The 19,183-nt window shown below is 37.3% G+C and overlaps 3 protein-coding genes across 9 annotated transcripts in view; 1 reads left to right on the top strand and 2 right to left on the bottom strand.

Moving 5' to 3' along the window:
- LOC148724821 (uncharacterized) overlaps nt 1-5,932 on the top strand; it is a 29,030-nt gene extending 23,098 nt beyond the window's left edge. Inside the window, exons 10-11 of the mRNA XM_088731378.1 lie at nt 5,293-5,391; nt 5,706-5,932. Coding sequence (XP_088587504.1) covers nt 5,293-5,391; nt 5,706-5,932 — 326 coding nt within the window. The remainder of the gene's footprint in view (nt 1-5,292; nt 5,392-5,705) is intronic.
- On the bottom strand, nt 1,486-4,387 carry LOC148724822 (myosin heavy chain kinase D-like). Its single transcript, XM_088731222.1, has 2 exons — nt 3,986-4,387; nt 1,486-3,073 (listed from the first exon to the last, which is right to left on the bottom strand). The coding sequence occupies exons 1-2, from the start codon at nt 4,370-4,372 to the stop codon at nt 2,258-2,260; spliced, it is 1,203 nt and encodes a 400-aa protein (XP_088587348.1). The 5' UTR covers nt 4,373-4,387; the 3' UTR covers nt 1,486-2,257.
- A 3,857-nt stretch (nt 5,933-9,789) lies between the features above and the next one.
- On the bottom strand, nt 9,790-18,706 carry LOC148724820 (uncharacterized). Of its 7 annotated transcripts, XM_088731216.1 has the most exons (21): nt 18,295-18,546; nt 18,075-18,205; nt 17,498-17,530; nt 17,176-17,208; nt 16,836-16,919; nt 16,231-16,317; nt 16,071-16,112; nt 15,780-15,845; nt 15,562-15,609; nt 15,373-15,476; nt 14,036-14,118; nt 13,751-13,830; nt 13,209-13,316; nt 12,853-12,934; nt 12,687-12,747; nt 12,143-12,187; nt 11,961-11,990; nt 11,623-11,676; nt 11,115-11,150; nt 10,910-10,966; nt 9,790-10,791 (listed from the first exon to the last, which is right to left on the bottom strand). In XM_088731216.1, the coding sequence occupies exons 1-21, from the start codon at nt 18,516-18,518 to the stop codon at nt 10,777-10,779; spliced, it is 1,503 nt and encodes a 500-aa protein (XP_088587342.1). In that variant the 5' UTR covers nt 18,519-18,546; the 3' UTR covers nt 9,790-10,776. The 7 variants fall into 7 exon arrangements, 6 of the variants coding, with proteins under 6 accessions (XP_088587342.1, XP_088587340.1, XP_088587341.1 ...); XM_088731214.1 differs by having other exon boundaries at nt 10,704-10,966; nt 18,295-18,547; XM_088731215.1 differs by having other exon boundaries at nt 10,704-10,966; nt 16,237-16,317; nt 18,295-18,547.
- Between the last annotated feature and the right edge of the window lie 477 nt (nt 18,707-19,183).

Here is a 19,183-nt window from a genome sequence, read left to right as displayed (position 1 = left end):
AGACTTGCCAGAGGGTACCAAACATCCAATAATCTTACCACATGGTCATGCGGTAGTTGAGAAAATCATACAAAGTGTGCACAAGGAGTTACTTCATGCTGGACCGGAGGGCACTCTTTCGGTTCTACGACAAGAGATCTGGCTCACCAAGGGACGTCGTGAAGTTAAAAGAATCCTGGGAAAGTGCCTTGTTTGTCGACGTCAACGAGTTGGTCCATGTTCACAGAAAATGGCGCCATTGCCATCAGAGCGGGCGTCATTGTCTCCAGCCTTCACTCACGTTGGTGTAGACTTTGCAGGGCCATTGTTCGTACGAGGGAGTGCCTCCCCAGAAAAGGCTTACATATGCATCTTTACTTGTGCCTCCTCCCGCATGACCCATCTAGAGCTTACGGGTGACTTGTCCACTAAAGAGTTCTTTCAGGCATTTCTTCGTATGATCAGTAGACGAGGGCTCTGTAGAACCATCTGGTCTGACAATGCGAAGACGTTCAAATGCGCTGACCGTGAGATCCAACAGTTGTTCACACAAGGGTCATCTGTCAATAAAGGATTGTGGGACAGGATAGATCAGGAAGAGCTCCAGGCCAAATTGACCTCCAAGGGAATCAAGTGGAAGTTCATCGTCGAGCGCTCCCCTTGGCATGGCGGCTGGTGGGAAAGGCTGGTGCGTTCAGTGAAGGAACCTCTTCGCAAGATCTTGGGCAAAGCGCTGTTGTCCTATCAAGAGTTGGCCACCATCCTTACCAGGATTGAAGCCGTTATTAACTCGAGACCGCTCACCACAGTAAGTGACGACATAAGAGATCTAACGCCTATAACACCAGCTCATCTTGCTATTGGAAGATCCCTGTTTAGCTTACCGGACTTCGTAGACGAACTTTCAGCAAACAAAAGCACAACGAGGCAGCGATACCTGTACCAGCAGAAGCTTATTAACCATTTCTGGCAACGGTGGCGGGGAGAGTACTTGCATCAGTTATCCGTTAGAAAGAAGTGGGTGAATGAACAACCAGCCCTCAAGATTGGAGATGTAATGCTGATTTCTGAAGACAAGGTGTCGAGAGGAAAGTGGCCAATGGGAAGAGTTGAAAGATTGCTTCCTGGAAAAGACGGCTTGATTCGTACTGTTGTTTTGAAGACAAAGAAAGGGCTTCTAAGGAGACTTGTACAGAGGCTACATCGTTTGGAAGCAAGCAGTACTCAATTTGGAAGTGATGAATTTTGTGACAGCGGTGCTTACGGTGGGGAGTCTGTTGCTCGAAAGGTCAAGGAAAGGGCGAAGAAGAAACAAGTTACACGGAAACCAGTGTCAAGTCGGATCTCACGCCCCCCAGTGAGACTGGACTTATGACGAGACCACCCTACTGAGGAGATTTTGTTGTGTTACTATTATGGTATAGAAAAAATACATGTGGTTTTCACTTGAAGTTATTTTAGTAGTCTGAACAGAACACACTGGCCCCAAACAATGATATATGTATATATGTTGGCGGCCATAATATTTTTATAGGTAATCGCATGGGGCCGAGTAAACTTAAGGATTAATATCATGCGTGTTTTTGGAAGTTGCTGAAATTGCCCGAGTTGCGCAGCGACGAGGGCAATTTCTGCAACTTCCAAAAACACAAGTGATATTAATCCTTAATTTTACGAGGAACCATGTGATTACTTGTGTATAATATAAGGGGTAAAATGTTTCCTTACTGATCTCGCACAAAACAGGATGCCATTGTTACAAAACAAACAGAAATTTCTTTACCTTGGCAGCCGTTGCTAAGCGATTTTCAGCCAATCATTTTCAAGTAATTTTGCTAGGGGCGATTACAAAAATAAAGAAAAAATGCCCTCTGTCTTGACCAATCACAATTTAGTAATTTTGCCCCTTACATGATAATGACAGCAAATCGCTGTATTCACTAACTAATGAACATCAATATATGTTATGGAGTTTTTCATTGTAAAACATGTTCTATCAGGGAGCTCAATGCTTTGCACAAAACATGCAACTAACTAGATATAGACATAAGAAATGTAAACAGTTTAAATGTTAATATTGCAACTAAAGTCCATACTTTTGGAAAAAATCAATATACGTAATGGAATTAAATCCAAGGTTTCCATATGGTATGTTCACTTGTAAAATATGATCTATCATGGAACTCAACGCTTGAAACAAAACAAACATGTCAATACAGGTAATAGAAATACAAACTGTTATAATGGAAATATTGCCACTGCAATCTAAAACATAGTACTATGATTTTTCTTTCAATTTAAGAAGGGTACAAAACTTGTTACAACTATGATTTGAAAAAAAGTTGTCAATAGCAGCCATTGAAATCTGCCTTGAAGCAATTTCAGGATCATATAACGTATGACCAGAGCCTTGTATATCCAACAACATCAGCTTTCCCTTTGATTTCTCATAACTGAAATGTGCTAGACTTTCTGCCTTGTTCCGTATTTCACTATCTTTTCCACATAATTGACCATTGTTGTTAATGTATTTGACAAAGTCCCCCTCAATATACTCTTCCACTGTAACAAACTCATCAATGTCTGTCTTACCCATGAATATTTTCCTGTACTCCAATACCTGTCCATATTCTCCATCAACTTGCTCTTGTATCACTCTTTCTCTCAATTGTCTTGCAAAGTTAAAAGCAAGGGTGTGTCCCTGTACGACCTTCCTAGTATGCTCCTCAGGAGTTTGTTCTGTGTCCTGAATATCTTGCAATGCCTTATCAAGGTAGCGTTTGACAACCCATGTTAAGCTTGTGTAGCCTTTGGTCAAACTTTTTGCTTTGAAGGCATTCCTGAAACCTCCAGAAGCAAAAGGCTCAGCATCTATAAGAAATTCTACATCACATGGAACTGTGGTCCATTCCATATGTTCTAAATCAAATTGGTAGATGTAGATTACTGTAGAGGTTTTCTTCAAAATGACCTTTCCAAGTTTCATCATTTCAACAACTGATAAACTCTTGGGGTATTCTCTCACTGCAACTTTTTTCTTTGGGCTGCTTTCAGATGCTGGTCTCTCAATTGTTGGACCTTCTCTTTTGCGTTTCTGTCAATGAATTGGAGTTTTGAGATTATTACATGTAATTATTACTACTCAAAAAATAACATAGGACTTGCATTGTATTTACTGGTCACCCAACTCAAAATTCTCTACAAATTATTATCCAATGACTTTTGTTTTCTACAGGTTCAATTTACTTCAAACTTTGAGTATTTGATCTCAAGTAATCAGTGAGTGATGGTCTCAAAGTTGGTAAAATTCTGCTGCAATTATTCAGTTGGTTAAATAGTTGTTTGAAAATTTGTACAATATTTCCTCAGGTGGCCTTGGTTGGTCTAGATGCACTGTAATAGGTAGACTGAATATTATGGTTAAACATAACTTTTGAAAATCATTTTTACATTTTTATTAAATGCCATATTTCCGAAAAAAAAAATTATTTAGCATGGTGAGAATGGGATGTTTTAGACTGATCCCAAAAGTCTGTTAGTTTGCTCCACAATGAGCTTTTTCTGGTCTTAGTTATCAAGGAGTAAACGAAACTATGACTTCTGGAATAAAAAAAAAATTTAACTATCTATGCACGAAATCTGATAATTTCATGTTCCATAATTTGATTTAGTTAACCAAACTATCAACTATACAGTCCATAAGTTTACTGTCTTTTCCCCCTAAGCATCCCATAGTTTCTAGCAAAGAATAAAGGGATTCAAGATGACTACCATACTGCTAAAAATGTCTATTGGAAATTGGGATTTACAAATAGGGATTTTATGGTATGAAACGAATACAAGTTATACATTAAAAATTTAACTTGAACTGAATTTTGATAGTTTGGGCTACCTGTGGCAACATATGTAATGTCTGTCCAAACTATAAATAAAAAATCCAGTTTTTATCAGAAAGAAATGTTCACACGCATCTGAATCTAAGTAAACACAGAAACATTCTGCTCACCACCACAACTTCTTCTTCGTCCTCAGCTGGATCTTTCTTGACGAAGCGCACATAGAACACTTTAAGGTCCGGAATCTGAGACATTTTTGAGCATGAAGGTCCGCGTTCCCCTGCCAAAACGTCACAAACCATCCCCTTTTCGATCGCATTGGCAAAATGCCTCTGACAAGCCGATCGGATATTCTCGATTGAGAGGTCTTCGCAATCAAACGCCACATACTCCCTTGGGCCTATTCGTGAGTATTTCTGTTGCTTTCCACTGACATCTGAGGTCATTCTTTGTACTGTAAGTTCAGAGCCAACATCACTTTTGTCTTTCTTTGAGGCATTTTGGCCTTTACCACGCTTTTCTTTCTGTTTATTTGCGAAATGTCTCCATTCAGCCATAGTTCTATGGTTCAGAAAGCACGAGAGTACGAAATTGCTGAGTGGGACTAAGGATGAGTCTAGAGCGCCGATTGCATTATTACTGTGGCAGCTCTCGGCCATGGTAATTTTTAGTTTCAAAACGGTTTTTCAAGTGGCAGCCCTCGGCCATGGGAAAATTGATTTCACTTTGTGATTGAAAGTGAATGTAAATTTTGTTATGGCCGAGCGCTGCCACTAATATTGTTTTTCATTCTTCTTTTAAAACGTATTTCATTTCAGTTTACCTACATTTCACACTTTTAATTCACTTTCACTTGCACTTTGAATTTGATTTAAAATTGATTTTATGTTTCAATTCAACTGTATTTCCATTTTACTTTAACTTAAAAGTAAAGTGGTTTTAGTTTTAGTTAAAGTGTACTTTTAAATTTCATGTCATTTTACTTTTAGATTTCATTTCATTTTACTTTGTATTTTATATTAGTTTTGATTTATTTCTCAGCGAAACTAACATTTATTACACAAAAATATAAGAATTTTTGTTGGCAGTTCTCGGCCACCATAGACGTGGTCAGTTGTACATCTTTTTAAGATGGTAATGAAGGTCAGCATCTACTGGAAAGAAGTTTTTAGACGTGAATTACATATTTTTCTGATGTGATGTAAACATTTCCTTGTTTTTTTGTCTCTCAATTATGATAACTGATATCAGACAAAGATATTTAAAATAAATTAAGGTAAGAACAAAGTTGAATCATGACAATTTTCCTTGCTAGGATTGTAGAAAGGAGACATGTCATCATAGATTAGTTGCATTTGTGCTAAAAGTAACTTGAATTTTTCTTAGTATCAATCGGTGCATCGATCACCATGTCTACATTTTTGAAAGGCAGGTTGCACTGATTCTCATGTTTCATTTTGATTGTGTTAAAATTCAGATGCCTCACAACCAGGCTCAGATGTGGTGTGGGAGTTGTGTGAACTTATACAAAAGTGCAGTGAGTGTATCTGGTGGCAGAATCTATCACAGAATAGAGGTAAATTCATCTAAGAGCCTATTTGTACTTTCAGTTGTAATTGTACAGTTAAAATGTTGTATTAAGAAATTAAAATGATCTGCACTGGTCTTTGTTTTCAACTGAGTTTTAAATATGTGCTCCTCAATGTTGAGTGCAAATAGTTTGACTTCCCTTCGTTTCCTATACCATATAATTATGCTACCCATGGTTAAATTTCAATATTAAAGGCAAACGAGAACTTTTATCGTGAGCTTTGGGTATTTTTTGGTGAATTGTTGGCTAGGGTTTTTTTTTTACACTTAAATTTTCATGTGAAGTGTTCCTTCTCACAGCATGTACTGAAGATGAGGAGGATTTAGAAGATGATCAACTGTTATGCTCTCAGCAAAGCAATGAAAACTATTTTGCGGACACTGAGGATTGCTCAAGTGTTTCATCTGGAAGTGATAGTGCCTTGTCTGATTCAGAAAACTGGGATGAATCTTTAAGTGGTGAGATATTTGTTTTTAATCCTGTTTTTGATATTTCAATTAATTTGCTCTCCCTGACCATACAATAACTATGACAGTGAGACCTGATGTAATACTTGAGCTATAAACCATAAGTAGATGGTGCACAAATAACATACTGGTGTTCTTCCTTCGTTAAATTCTTGACCCAGTATTTCATGCTCAAGGTGTGCCACTTCAGCTTGATTTTGCACGGAAAACACAGCCATTTCGTCTTCTCTTTTTCTTCGTAGTAGGTCGAGCTCTCGTTTTCGACATTCAAGTTTCCACTCTATATCCCTTTGAGCCATTTCTTCTTGAAACTCCAGTTCGCGTACTTCATTGTCTCTCTTAACTCATTCGGAAAGCTGTTTTGCTTGAAGGCTTGCAATGGAGGCCTTTATTTTAGCGTCTCCTCTTCTCTTTGACGAGGACAACGAAAAACTAGAGCGAGAAAGTGCTTTCGAATGACCAGAATCGACCTGGCTTACTCTGCTTACCGAATCTTTAGGAGTCACTTTAAGGCTGCTGTGAAGCGGTGATATCGCACATTTGTTGACCAAGTGCCATGATTCTTGATTGCTCGTCGTGAGCGGCTGATTTGCATCCGGCTCAAAATTGGACCAAAATGGACCAAAATTGGTAGGACCAAATAAAACGAGAGTTTTAATATTATTCAACTTGAACACAGCGTTACAATTCCTCTTTTTCTTCGCGGGCAAGCAGTTTTGCGTATAGCCTTGCAACAGTTGCAATGGCCGGCGGCCACTCCAACTATTGTGAGGTAAGTACAGGAAATGCACATGGCAGCTATTTGCAGTGCGTGATATGGTAATGGCGGAAGATGCCCACTGTAATATTTGATTAACATTGCCTTATAATAGTTAACAAAGTTTAAACCTTCAGTTTCAATATCTTGATACGTCAGTTAATATTTACTCTAAATTGAGAGAAGAATATTTGATCTTTCACTTATTATGTAAAGTGCCATAGTGTGGCCTAAACTCATATTCCTCTCTGAAAAGGTAGAGCATGGCACCCCCAATATTGAGTCTGTTTTTAAGCATTTGTGGAATTGAGTTGCCCAACTACATGTTCTTAAAGTTAGGTGAACCTCTTACAGTTCAGTCAGTGCAGTTCACACCATTTTCTGCTCCAGTTTAGTTGATCCAGTTCAACACTGCAGATGACTTTTCTCCAAATTTAGAGAATTCTTTTGTGGGTACTATGTTAAGTAAAGGAAAGTCAAATTTGATATTAGACTTTGTTATTATGGATCATTATCAATAGCTGGGAACAGACCCTTATATAAAACAACCATGACATTTTATTCAAAACCCCCTTATGTAAATCATCATCGCTACATAGCGACTATATAGAGGTACAAATATAAAACCCCTGGATGTCAAGTACGGTTCTGACCTTCACGATCGACGATCGATATCAACATCTGCGCGCAGACCCATAGATGTAACATTTTACCATCGCAAGAAACAACTGGACACACGTTTAACATGGATGTGACATTTTAAGTTCAATTAATCAATATCAACATCTGGGCAAAGAATACGCACTGTACGTAAAGAGTTATGATCAACACAGACCCCTAACCATAAGATACTAAGATAAGTAGCAACATCTGCCTACAGCCCATCATGTAAGACACATTGATTAAAACCCATGGATGTAAGAAACAACGAACAATATCAACATCTGGGCACAGCCCCCACGTGTAAGACACACTGATATAAACCCCTGAACGTAAGGAGCAACGATCATTATCAACATCTGGGCACAGTCCCCACGTGTAAGACACACTGATATAAACCCCTGCACGTAAGGACCAACGATCAATATCAACATCTAGACACAGCCCCTTCGTGTAAGACACATTGATATAAACCCCTGAACGTAAGGAGCAACGATCAATATCAACATCTGGGCACATCATTCCATATAAAACACACTGATATGAACCCCTGATTGTAAGACCCCTGATTGTAAGAACCCCTGATTGTAAGAACCCCTGATTATAAGAACCCCTGATTTTAAGACCCCTGATTGTAAGAACCCCTGACTGTAAGACCCCTGATTGTAAGAACCCCTGATTTTAAGAACCCCTGATTGCAAGAACCCCTGATAGTAAGAACCCCTGATAGTAAGAACCCCTGACTGTAATACCCCTGATTGTAAGAACCCCTGATTTTAATACCCCTGATTTTAAGAACCCCTGATTGTAAGAACCCCTGACTGTAAGACCCCTGATTGTAAGAACCCCTGATTTTAAGAACCCCTGACTGTAAGACCCCTGATTGTAAGAACCCCTGACTGTAAGACCCCTGATTGTAAGAACCCCTGATTTTAAGAACCCCTGATTGTAAGAACCCCTGACTGTAAGAACCCCTGACTGTAAGAACCCCTGATTGTAAGAACCCCTGACTGTATAAGACCCCTCATTGTAAGAACACCTGATTTTAAGAACCCCTGATTGTAAGAATCCCTGATTGTAAGAACCCCTGATTGTAAGACCCCTGATTGTAAGACCCCTGATTGTAAGAACCCCTGATTGTAAGACCCCTGATTGTAAGAACCCGTTTGTAAGACCCCTGATTGAAGAACCCCTGATTGTAAGAACCGCTGACTGTAACACCTCCCATTGTAAGAACCCCTGTTTGTAAGAACCCGTTTGTAAGACCCCTGATTGTAAGAACCCCTGATTGTAAGAACCGCTGACTGTAACACCTCCGATTGTAAGAACCCCTGATTGTAAGAACCGCTGACTGTAACACCTCCGATTGTAAGAACCCCTGTTTGTAAGACCCCTGATTGTAAGAACCCCTGATTGTAAGAACCGCTGACTGTAACACCTCTGATTGTAAGAACCCCTGACTGTAAGACCCCTGATTGTAAGAACCCCTGACTGTAAGACCCCTGATTGTAAGAACCCCTGATTTTAAGAACCCCTGATTCTAAGAGCCCCTGATTGTAAGAACCCCTGATTGTAAGAACCTCTGTTTGTAAGAACCCCTGATAGTAGGAACCCCTGAATGTAAGAACCCCTGATTGTAAGAACCCCCGAATATAAGAACCCCTGATTAAGAACCCCTGATTTTAAGACCCCTCATTGTAAGAACCCCTGATTGTAAGACCCCTGATTTTAAGAACCCCTGATTTTAAGACCCCTCATTTTAAGAACCCCCGATTGTAAGAACCCCTGATTGTAAGAACCCCTGCTTGTAAGAACCCCTGATTGTAAGAACCCCCGATTGTAAGAACCCCTGACTGTTAGACCCCTGATTGTAAGAACCCCTGATTCTAAGAACCCCTGACTGTAAGACCCCTGATTGTAAGAACCCCTGATTGTAAGACCCCTGACTGTAAGAACCCCTGATTCTAAGAACCCCTGATGGTAAGAACCCCTGATTGTAAGAACCCCTGACTGTAAGACCCCTGATTGTAAGACCCCTGATTTTAAGAACCCCTGATTGTAAGAACCCCTGATTGTAAGAACCCCTGACTGTAAGAACCCCTGATTTTAAGACCCCTGACTGTAAAACTAGCTGGTAGCCCATAAAGCGAGAGGTTGTGAGCTGAATTCCTACAGTACACAGCATTTATTCTTTTTTTTCTCTTATCAACGGATACATCTCTGCATAAAAAAATTTAAGGAAAAACAATATTTTCCTTTCTTACGCTTGCATTTAAAAAATCACGTGGAGCAAATAAGTCATCCGAGAATTCGTAGAGAACTTCAACAGATTTCGAATTCAACTTTGCTTAACTTTGGAATGATGTTAATTCTTGTGTTACTGTCGATTTCATTACGGAAATACTACTTTTCAAGTTTGACAAGTGCTTCGCTTTATTGTAAACTGAAAATCAAAATTACTGAAATCAAAATCACTTATATAAACTTTTCATAACTGCCAACAGTATAATAACACCTTTATTTAGACACGATAATGTTTAAAGCTGAACAGCTTGTGGGGTCGTGTGCAAATGCAAATAAACTCTAAATTGAATAAATTCAAATTTATTTCAGTTGTTTGGCTGGATTAACAGGAATGGGGGTATTGTAGTTGTGAGAACCAATATTAATGATCAGAAATGAATGAATGGATAATATCAACTATTAACTGAGGGAGTTTGAGCCTCTATTGTTTAGATGATCACTGAGCAAACCTTTTGAAATCAGTTTTGCTTTAAAGACCCTCAACAGTGTATGAAAGAAGAAATTATTAAGGCCACCATTACATATCGACGAAAAGAACTTTTCTTTCATTTCATTTCACGCGCATAGTTGTTTGTAATCTTGTTGATACTGAAATCAAAATGATGTGAAACCTATCTATTGCCAGAAAAGAAATTAATGGATACAATAAACAGTTCATTTAGAGAGTGCAAGTCTTTATTTGTACCATCATTGAGCTAACCCATCCGTTCTGCTTTCAACGAATGATTTCTTACTTTGTGTCACATTGGCAATAATCATCACCTCCTGTTTAATTCAGTTAATCAAGTTGCGAGATTCACTTATAGTTTATTATTATACAATGAGAGATGTTGAATACACTTATATTTGCCTAGTGCTGAACCTGGACCTCATTCACTTTTATTATTATTTGTATTGACAGCATCAAAAGACATGCAGATAGACAAACTATTGATAATATATCTCATACCTTTTTTGAAGAAAAAACAACATCAAGGAAGGGAAATGAAGTTTACTAATTTGAATAAAACCCATCCACAACTTGTATCACAACTTAAATAGTTGTATTGCTTATAAAAATATGAATTACAATATGGGTAATACATAATAACTTATTAAGAACAAATCACTAAAAATTAAATAGAAATGAAAATTTATGGATTAAGTTCAACAATTAAGATTTTACAACAAAAATACAAATTATTAATTCTTGAAAGTCTGCAAAAAAAAAAGAAAATACATTTTAATCAAATAAATTCTTCAAAAGATCTGCACTTTTTCCTTCAAGTTTTGAAATAGTAACTATACTTCATTTCAAACCACTTACGATACTTACAATTCTACTATCTTCATCACAGTCACTCTCATTATTACGGGGATATTTACAAGATTCCTACAAAATATATAAAACGATCAAGTTTTACTTGTTCGTGTTTGACCACCTATGTCTTCAAAGTTGTTTTCAAAATGAAAGGTTTACTATTCACTTAAAAAAGACTTGCAATGGATAATTTTTGAAATACATCATAAAAAGTAATTACCCCTTCACTAAACCTTGCGAGCCTTCTCTTGCGGACCTAAACAAAAATGATTAATTGGAGTTTTACTCATATTAAAGTATTTCCCAAGACTTATTAAGACTTATTAAGGCAATAATTTCTCCCGTGTTCAAAGAGTTGCAAAGAAACCATCATAATCATCATTTAAACCCAAAAAATTTCACCTTGCTTTGCTGATAATTATTACCATGCAGTGCTGCACGTGCAGTTGAAATTCAAAGTACAATGAGGAAATTGGCATTTGACCAACACTTAGAAACTCATGGAAGAACAAATTCACTGCACGCCAGTGAGTTTGCTGGATTTTTCCTCATATTAGAGTTTTTTAGGAACATCAATTGACGAGCACGTCAATTGCAGACAAAGATATATCTAGGATTCTTAAAAGCCATAACTGGGAATATTCAGTAAATCAATCAAAGTCCAATTTTGCACTTTAGCCAGTTAAGCCATATTAGTTTTGGCAGTTTCAAGGAAGTACAGACATTACCTCCGCAGAATCCACCACAGTTTCATCCAAATTTTCACCTTCACCAAGATCAGCCTGCCATATAAGTAATATACAATGAGTTATTTTAATTTAGTAGACAATTAACATGGGGCATAAAAGTGATAATTTCCCAATTTCCTGTTTTGCTTTTAATAGCACTATATACAGCCACATCTCACTCTGTGCAAAAACAGATGCCTTCACTTATACACTAATATATACATACTACTGGTATACGCATTTCTGTTAATGTGCATTTTTGGAATACTACTTTTCAGATATTATCTGGTTTATTTATTGTTAATAAATACAATTGCCAGAACATTTGCATTATTTACCTCATTTTCTAAGTCCTGAGGTCTTTGGGCCTGTGATTGAATTTAGAATACATGGAAATGGACATGCCAAGATTTAGAAATTCATTTGGAAGTAATATATCTGTTAATGAACCATGTTGATATTCTGCTCATGTAAGGTTAAAAAATCTTTAAAAATATACAACAAAGTAACTTAAACTTACTCTTTCCTCTGTTTGTGGTTTGCTTTTGGCCCTGTCTAAAGCCTCCTGAAAAAGTGGAATTCATAATAAAGTATATGTAATTCAAAGCACCACTTTATAAAATACATTTCAAATAAAGCCAACGATTGTATTTGCAGTTTCTTCATTCTTGTTTTTATATTAATTTTTCGTTTCTACAAAAAGAAAAAAATTACATCATGATTTCTTTCTATCAGCTGTTTACATCAATAAAGCTACATTTGTTTCCTAGTTCATATAGTGCTATCTTTGTGGTGTCTGATTGGTTTATCCAGAAAGCCAACAATGGTATTTTCAGTTAATTTCCTCCTTATTGTTTGTATTTTTTAATTTTTCTCTTCTACCAAAAAGATATACACCATGAGTTCTTTCTATAAGCAGTTTACACTTCTTTTTCTAATGTACATGCATTGGCATTTTTGTGCTGTATGTGTGGTATACGCAGATTTAACTGTCTTTGCTACACAATTTTGAATCTACAGTGTATTTAATGGTTGCCAATTTATCTGTGATCTACCAAACTTACAGAAGCTTGCAATTCAATTTCCTGCAGTAATCTTATAGCTCTGTCCCTTTCCAAGAGGTCCCTGTAAATTCAAATTAATGTAGTTTGAGTTACAAAACTTAAACCATTATGGTTATAATGAGATCAACCTGAACAATAGTTAGTTATAGTACACTGCAACATTAACCTGTGAGCCTTTAGAGCATTTGAAGCCTCCTTGCCTTGGTGTATTGCTTCTACCAACTCTCTTGTAAGGCTACTTTCATTTCCTTGAAGACATAGTCATCCATACCATTAATACACAACGAGATAATTATCAGTGTTAAATTGCATAATTTAACAGAACATCATACACTTGAATTTTTTTCATTTCTTGGTTTGTTTGTTTGTAAATGTTTTTTAAACCTCCCAAATCAGAAGAAAATCAGGAGATTTGAGATTTTTGTAAATTATGATTATCAGCTACAGGATTACCATGTATGGGATACCTTTGATAGGTTACAATTTGAGCAACAAATTGGAAGCTCAGATGCCTGCACTGACCTGCTATCAAACTTCCAACTATCATCCTGTTGGAAGTTAATGTGGGGTGCATCACCCTGATCTCCACATCTTCACTCGATTGTTGAGATTGTTCATGTTTCCCACAAGCTATGCAAATAAGACATTCAATTCATTACATTACTGAGGACATGACAATGTCTCTTTTGGATGGTACTGTTCAAAACATATTACTTTTGCATGCATTTTTGTTGAACAACTAATTTGTGTTTGTTTCCTAAATTTTATTTTCCAAGACAATGTTGTGATTGACAATGAACTATGGAAAAATCTGTTTGAGGTTACATGCCTTTTGAGAGCTGACTTTTGTTGTCCAATAAACTGCTGTTTCATGGTAAAAGTGGGAAAAAAATTTGAAAATGATCTCCTTGGGATACAGCTTGATAATCATGTGAGTCACCAGGAGAACCACCAGTGTCTCAGCAACTAATAATTATAATAATAATAATAATAATAATAATAATAATAATAATAACAATAACAATAATAATAACAGAGGTTGGTAATCAAGCCTAAACACTTACCACTGTTATCAAAATTGCTTCCTTGAAGGGAGGCACACAGATAGCAGGTTCCCAACACATCTGATATATCCAGCAAAGCTCTGAAATGAACCAGTAGTGTGTACTATATTCAATGAAGTGATGGATACAATACTACAATATGACTTGCACATCTCAGCTATTATTGAAATATGTTTAACTAGAATCACTTATCCCTAATGAAATGAAATGCAAAGCATGACCACTGTATAATTCTTTGCTCTGATTGTTATGAAGTTATATTGCAGAGATTTATAGGAGGTGTACCTTAGGGTATCCATGGCCTTTTGCGAAGCTTTGTAGCGGATGAGCACCAAAGGAATACAGTCTTGGTGGCACTGCTTTCTCATCTGAGTTCAATTTTTAGATAATAAGATTTTTTTGAATGTTATAATAATAATTGCTTTTAATTGTATAAATGCACAACATTAATTTTGTCTTTCCCTTCCAAACAATATCGTGCAGAACCTCTAATTTCATAAGACATGCATTTCATTTCAGTGTATTTTGATGTATGTAACCTTCAACTAGTGATGACTCAACTGTATAATTTAGGGAATGGGAAGAATTGATTAGAAATGTCAAAAAATTAAGTGACGTGTTTTATGTCACAATTCTAACACTACAATCGGACGCAAAGCGCTAAAAAAAACTAAACATGAACACAAAGTTACATGTACATTTTATACAATTATGTAAAAACACTATGAACCCAAGATAGACCTCAGTCAGTTGTAATACTACACTTGATTCTAAATTGCAACATTAGAACTTAGAATTAATGAAATGTGAGTCCCATGAAGAAATAATAGTTTAATATTTATTTATTTAATAATTTAATATTTATATTGCGCAAATTAACATGTCGATATGATCAAATGCGCATCACAACAATGTTTGGGGGACTTTGGCCAGACTGCATCAGCAGTTTTACAAACAATCGAAGGAAACTTATTTGAAGATGCCCCCTCCCTCCAATTCCCAGTAAACAGGCCAGACCACATCACAGGAATCTCGTGAGTGGGTTCTTTAACGTCCCCTGCCTAACCAAATTATCTAATTAATAGATGCAGGAGACGGGACCTACAGTTTATTTGTCCTTATCCGAGAATACTAGAATGTCTATCCATTTCTTATTAAAGAAAGGTAGCGCATTCTCCTCAGTTATTTTAAGACCTTGAGTGTTGGTCCGGCCGGGGCTCGAACCATCGACCTCGACCTCCCGCACAACAGTCCAGTGCTCTAACCAATTGAGCTAACCAGGAGGCGGTTGAGCTAACCGGGAGGCGGTTAGCTCAAGAAACAAGGTCATGTATAGCTGTTGGCTCCTAAGAGGTTAATCCCCAGCATTTGATTAGGTTTCCCTGCAAGTTTTCTGGTTGTCATTAATGGTGCAGGCTGGAAATAGGCACTTTGAGAAAGAATGTATTTCATTCAAACACAAAACCCCCTGACATATAGCAAGGTCATGAACCTGACTGCAACACAATCTGAAGTTTCACATGCTTATGACTAGGCCAACTGTGACTTGTCCATCATAACCTGAAGAGACTTTGTATGCAACTCTTATCTAAAATCATCCCTACAAACCTTCACACACTTACTTCTCGTGCATTTATGCACAGGAATGGTAGCACTGGGGGCACATCATGTGCGACCATTAGTTTTCTTAGAAGCTGTAAATCATAGGCTGGTCCACATCTTGGGTCTAACAGTAAGAATGTAGAATCAATTGAGCACATAACTTCTTTGCAGGACCAGATTAAGATGATTCATTCCAAGTCTTTACTTACTCGCTTCTGCACCAACCAGTTGATCCACCTCCTCTTCCACTGTTCCCACTGAAAAACATTACATGTCTTTTTTTAACTTATTCTCCCTTTCTTCTATTACATTATTTTACAATATTCATGTTCAAAACCTATCAAAATAATTTATAATTTGAACTAGGATTGACAAGCCAATATTTGACCTTTAAAATTTGTATATAATTATTGGATTACACTATTACCTTCTACTGCCTGTGCAGCCAAAATGTGGCCATCCATTGCCATAGGACAGCATGTGACTACTGACTCTAGGAAATTGAGAACAACTTTAGGATGAATGATTACAAAGACTATAAACAGCATGAATTGACTAGTTTCAGCTATAAGTTTTGTCTTTCAAGTTATTACAACTCTCATAGTCTTTTCAAGTGGGTATTTCATTCTTAATATCTCTTTGTGCAATATAATTATGCCCATCCCGTTTGTAACTCAACTCCAGAAATAATTACATATTGAACTTCCTTCATCTTTACCATATAGGCTTTCAACAAACATCTCTGCTCTTTTCTGGTCACCTAATTGAAAGGAAAAGAAAAAGAGAAAAAAAGGAAAACAAGTTCATTAAAGCTGCAAGAGCAATGCTACCCTACACTTTAGTTCTCCAGACAGAAAAAGTGTGGAAAGTATACCTACATGTACCTGCTACAATGGGTACTTGATGTACTTTTGGTGATGAAGTAAAGATAGGTCTACCAAGTTCCTCATCACTTGTGTTTTCATCTGAAGTAAAAAAAATAGGCAGTTAAGACTGGATATGGCTACTACTATTACATCCCACATCTTTTTGAGTACCCAATAGATGGTAACAAATAGTCATATTCATAATAATAAATTAATGATTAAAATAATGATAATAATATCAAAGAGAAATGAAAAATTATAGTGGCTACCTCAAGAACCTCACCATTCCTCTATCCATCTATCCTTTCGAATTCTACAGTCACACTCACTCGCTCGCTCACTCACTCGCTCGCTCACTCACTCAACCAAGTCAACATTATGGCCTCACCTCCATAGGAGGCAGTGGCCATAAAAATTATTTGAAATCAAATAATATATGGATGGCTATTTTAGGGTCCACCTAAATTAAATGTTAACACAAGTTTTTACGTGTTTGTATACTCTCATCTAAACACCAGTTGACATGTTCGCGTTACAGCCCCATTTATTGGTACCAAATCAAGTTTCATTTCTGACTATCCTAGAAGTTATTAATCATAACACATAATGTCATGTACCTTCTGGAGGGTCTACCACAACCACCTCGTTGGGGGCTCTCGCTACCCCAACTCCAACATTTCCAGTTCCTGATGTTGATTGCCCTGTTGTATCAAGCATTAAAGAAAAGAACGATCGGGTTGAAATAAAGTGATTCTCTTGGAAAGTATTCTAGGTTACTTAACATCATCTTTTCACAGAAACTGCAATTACTAATGATAACATCACAGTCAATTAAGCTAAGAACGAATTTCAATCGGTAAGGAATGTTCTCCAATTACCGATAATTGGCGGGTGCTCGATCGTCTAAGAAAAACCTTTAATGCATAAATATGATATGAACTTTTCGTTAATAATCACCTGCTGCACCATCTCGATCTTGATTCGTGTTATCTGAAAAAGAGAGAACGACGTTATTAAGTTAATTTAAAAGAAACTGAATCGTGTAGTTTAGCCGAGTGCAGGTTCAGCACATCATGAATCACTTAAGATCATCTTTTCATGGAAACTGCAATTACTATCAGAACATCACAATCAATTAAGCTAGGAATGAATTTCAATCACGTCCTTGGCAAGGAGGCAAGGAAAGTTCTACAATTACCGGTATATGGCGGGTGCTCGATCTTCGAAAAACCTTTAATGCTTAAATATGATATTGATCTTTTCATTAATTAATAATCACCTGCTTCGCCATCCTGATCTTGATTCGTGCTATCTGAAAAAGAGAGAAAGACGACGTTATTCATTACATTTCAAAGAAACGGTCTGATGTAGTTGAGCCGAGTGCAGACATAGTTAAATATGGTGCAGATTAACATGAGTACTCCTTGAATGAGACAGATATTCGTAACCATAATTCTACTAGACATTGTTGTTCTTCAGTCCCGTGAACAAACGAACTTTTCCGAATACACTGTAAAAATGCATTTTCTACGTTGTAAGCAGAAGATCTCTTCAGCACTTGTACCGTGGACTAGTGAGTCAAGACTCGATTCAACTCGGGCCAGACCCCGCCACTTGCGCATCGTCGCTCGCGTGAAGCATGAAGTACCGCAACGTGCTCTATCTCCAAACTTCAGCATACTTTTAAAAGTTATGTCGGAAGACTTGGTTCGAATTTTCCAGTAATCCTCGTTAAAAGTTTATCGGGACTGCTGTTGCGACTTGGACATGTCTTGTCGTTATGCAAATGTTTTCTTTCCCTAGGGCCTTTTCTAACTACGAAGTTGACTTGCCCTTTTCGTTAAGAGTTATCTTACCTCGATCTAATCGCATGAACACTCTACAGCGGCTTTTGAACATTGCCTTCATTGTATCCCCGCACATATCATCCCATGTGCCAGCCAGGGTCAACAGGTTAGAACCACTGACAGTTCGATAAAAGAGCAATCTAAAAAAAAAAAAACGGTTAACCGCTACATAATACATATTTATAGGCCAGAAATCTGTTACTTCCTATTAACTATTTGTCAGCTTTACCTCGACGCCTCCCTACTATTTAGATGCTGCCTGAAACCATTCAATACGATCTCTTGCAGATTAGCTGTACTGGAGTTGTTCGGAAATTCCAGCTGGGTGACTCTTCCACTACTTTCCAACACCCGCTGGATGTTGGGACGCGGTACCTTCAGCTGATCGCAGTAGCGTAGCAATATGAAAGAACGTTTCATACTTCTTGATCGTCTTGTCCTGTCCGTCGACATTGCTGCTTGAGTACTTTATCAACAAAAACGGTCGAAATAAATTAAAGATGTAAGAGAGTCGAAGCGCTTTAAATGTACTCGCCGGTAAATGACATGACATTTGAAAACTTACATCTCATAATTGCTAATGAATATTTTTCTCACTTTGACGGCTATCTGGATCCATTGGGATCACATGTAGACGTTCCATTGTGAACAATCACCTTTAAATGGGCCGTTTAATAAAATAAAACTGCAATCAGTTTGGATAATAATTATTATGATCCACATTATTGAATGCTAATTTGATCAAGGAGGGGTCAAGAAACAAGCTCCTTTTAAGGATGCACATCATATCAAAGTTGCCACTTTCAAACGAGAACATACGATTGATAGTCTTCATACTTTAATGAATTATGATACACCGTCAGATGTTTCCGATGAGAATTTTTATAAGTTCGATCCTTCACGTATCGACATTTTTTTTTTCCATCATCGGATGGAATATACGGTCCTCCCTCTATTTTGGTGCATTCCTTGTTCACCTGGCTCTTTAATTCGTGTCTGTTCAGTTTTCAACATTTTAGAACACAATTGATTCTTGGATGGTATGGCCAAATGTCAAATTATTCAGCTTCATAGGATCGTGAAAAAGGTGTTTGAAGGGCTGTTTTGTCGCAATTTTG

The sequence above is a fragment of the Stylophora pistillata genome, chromosome 8, assembly GCF_964205215.1.
Source record: "Stylophora pistillata chromosome 8, jaStyPist1.2, whole genome shotgun sequence".
NCBI classification, from domain to species: domain Eukaryota; kingdom Metazoa; phylum Cnidaria; class Anthozoa; order Scleractinia; family Pocilloporidae; genus Stylophora; species Stylophora pistillata.
This window is presented reverse-complemented; position numbering and strand designations above follow the sequence as displayed.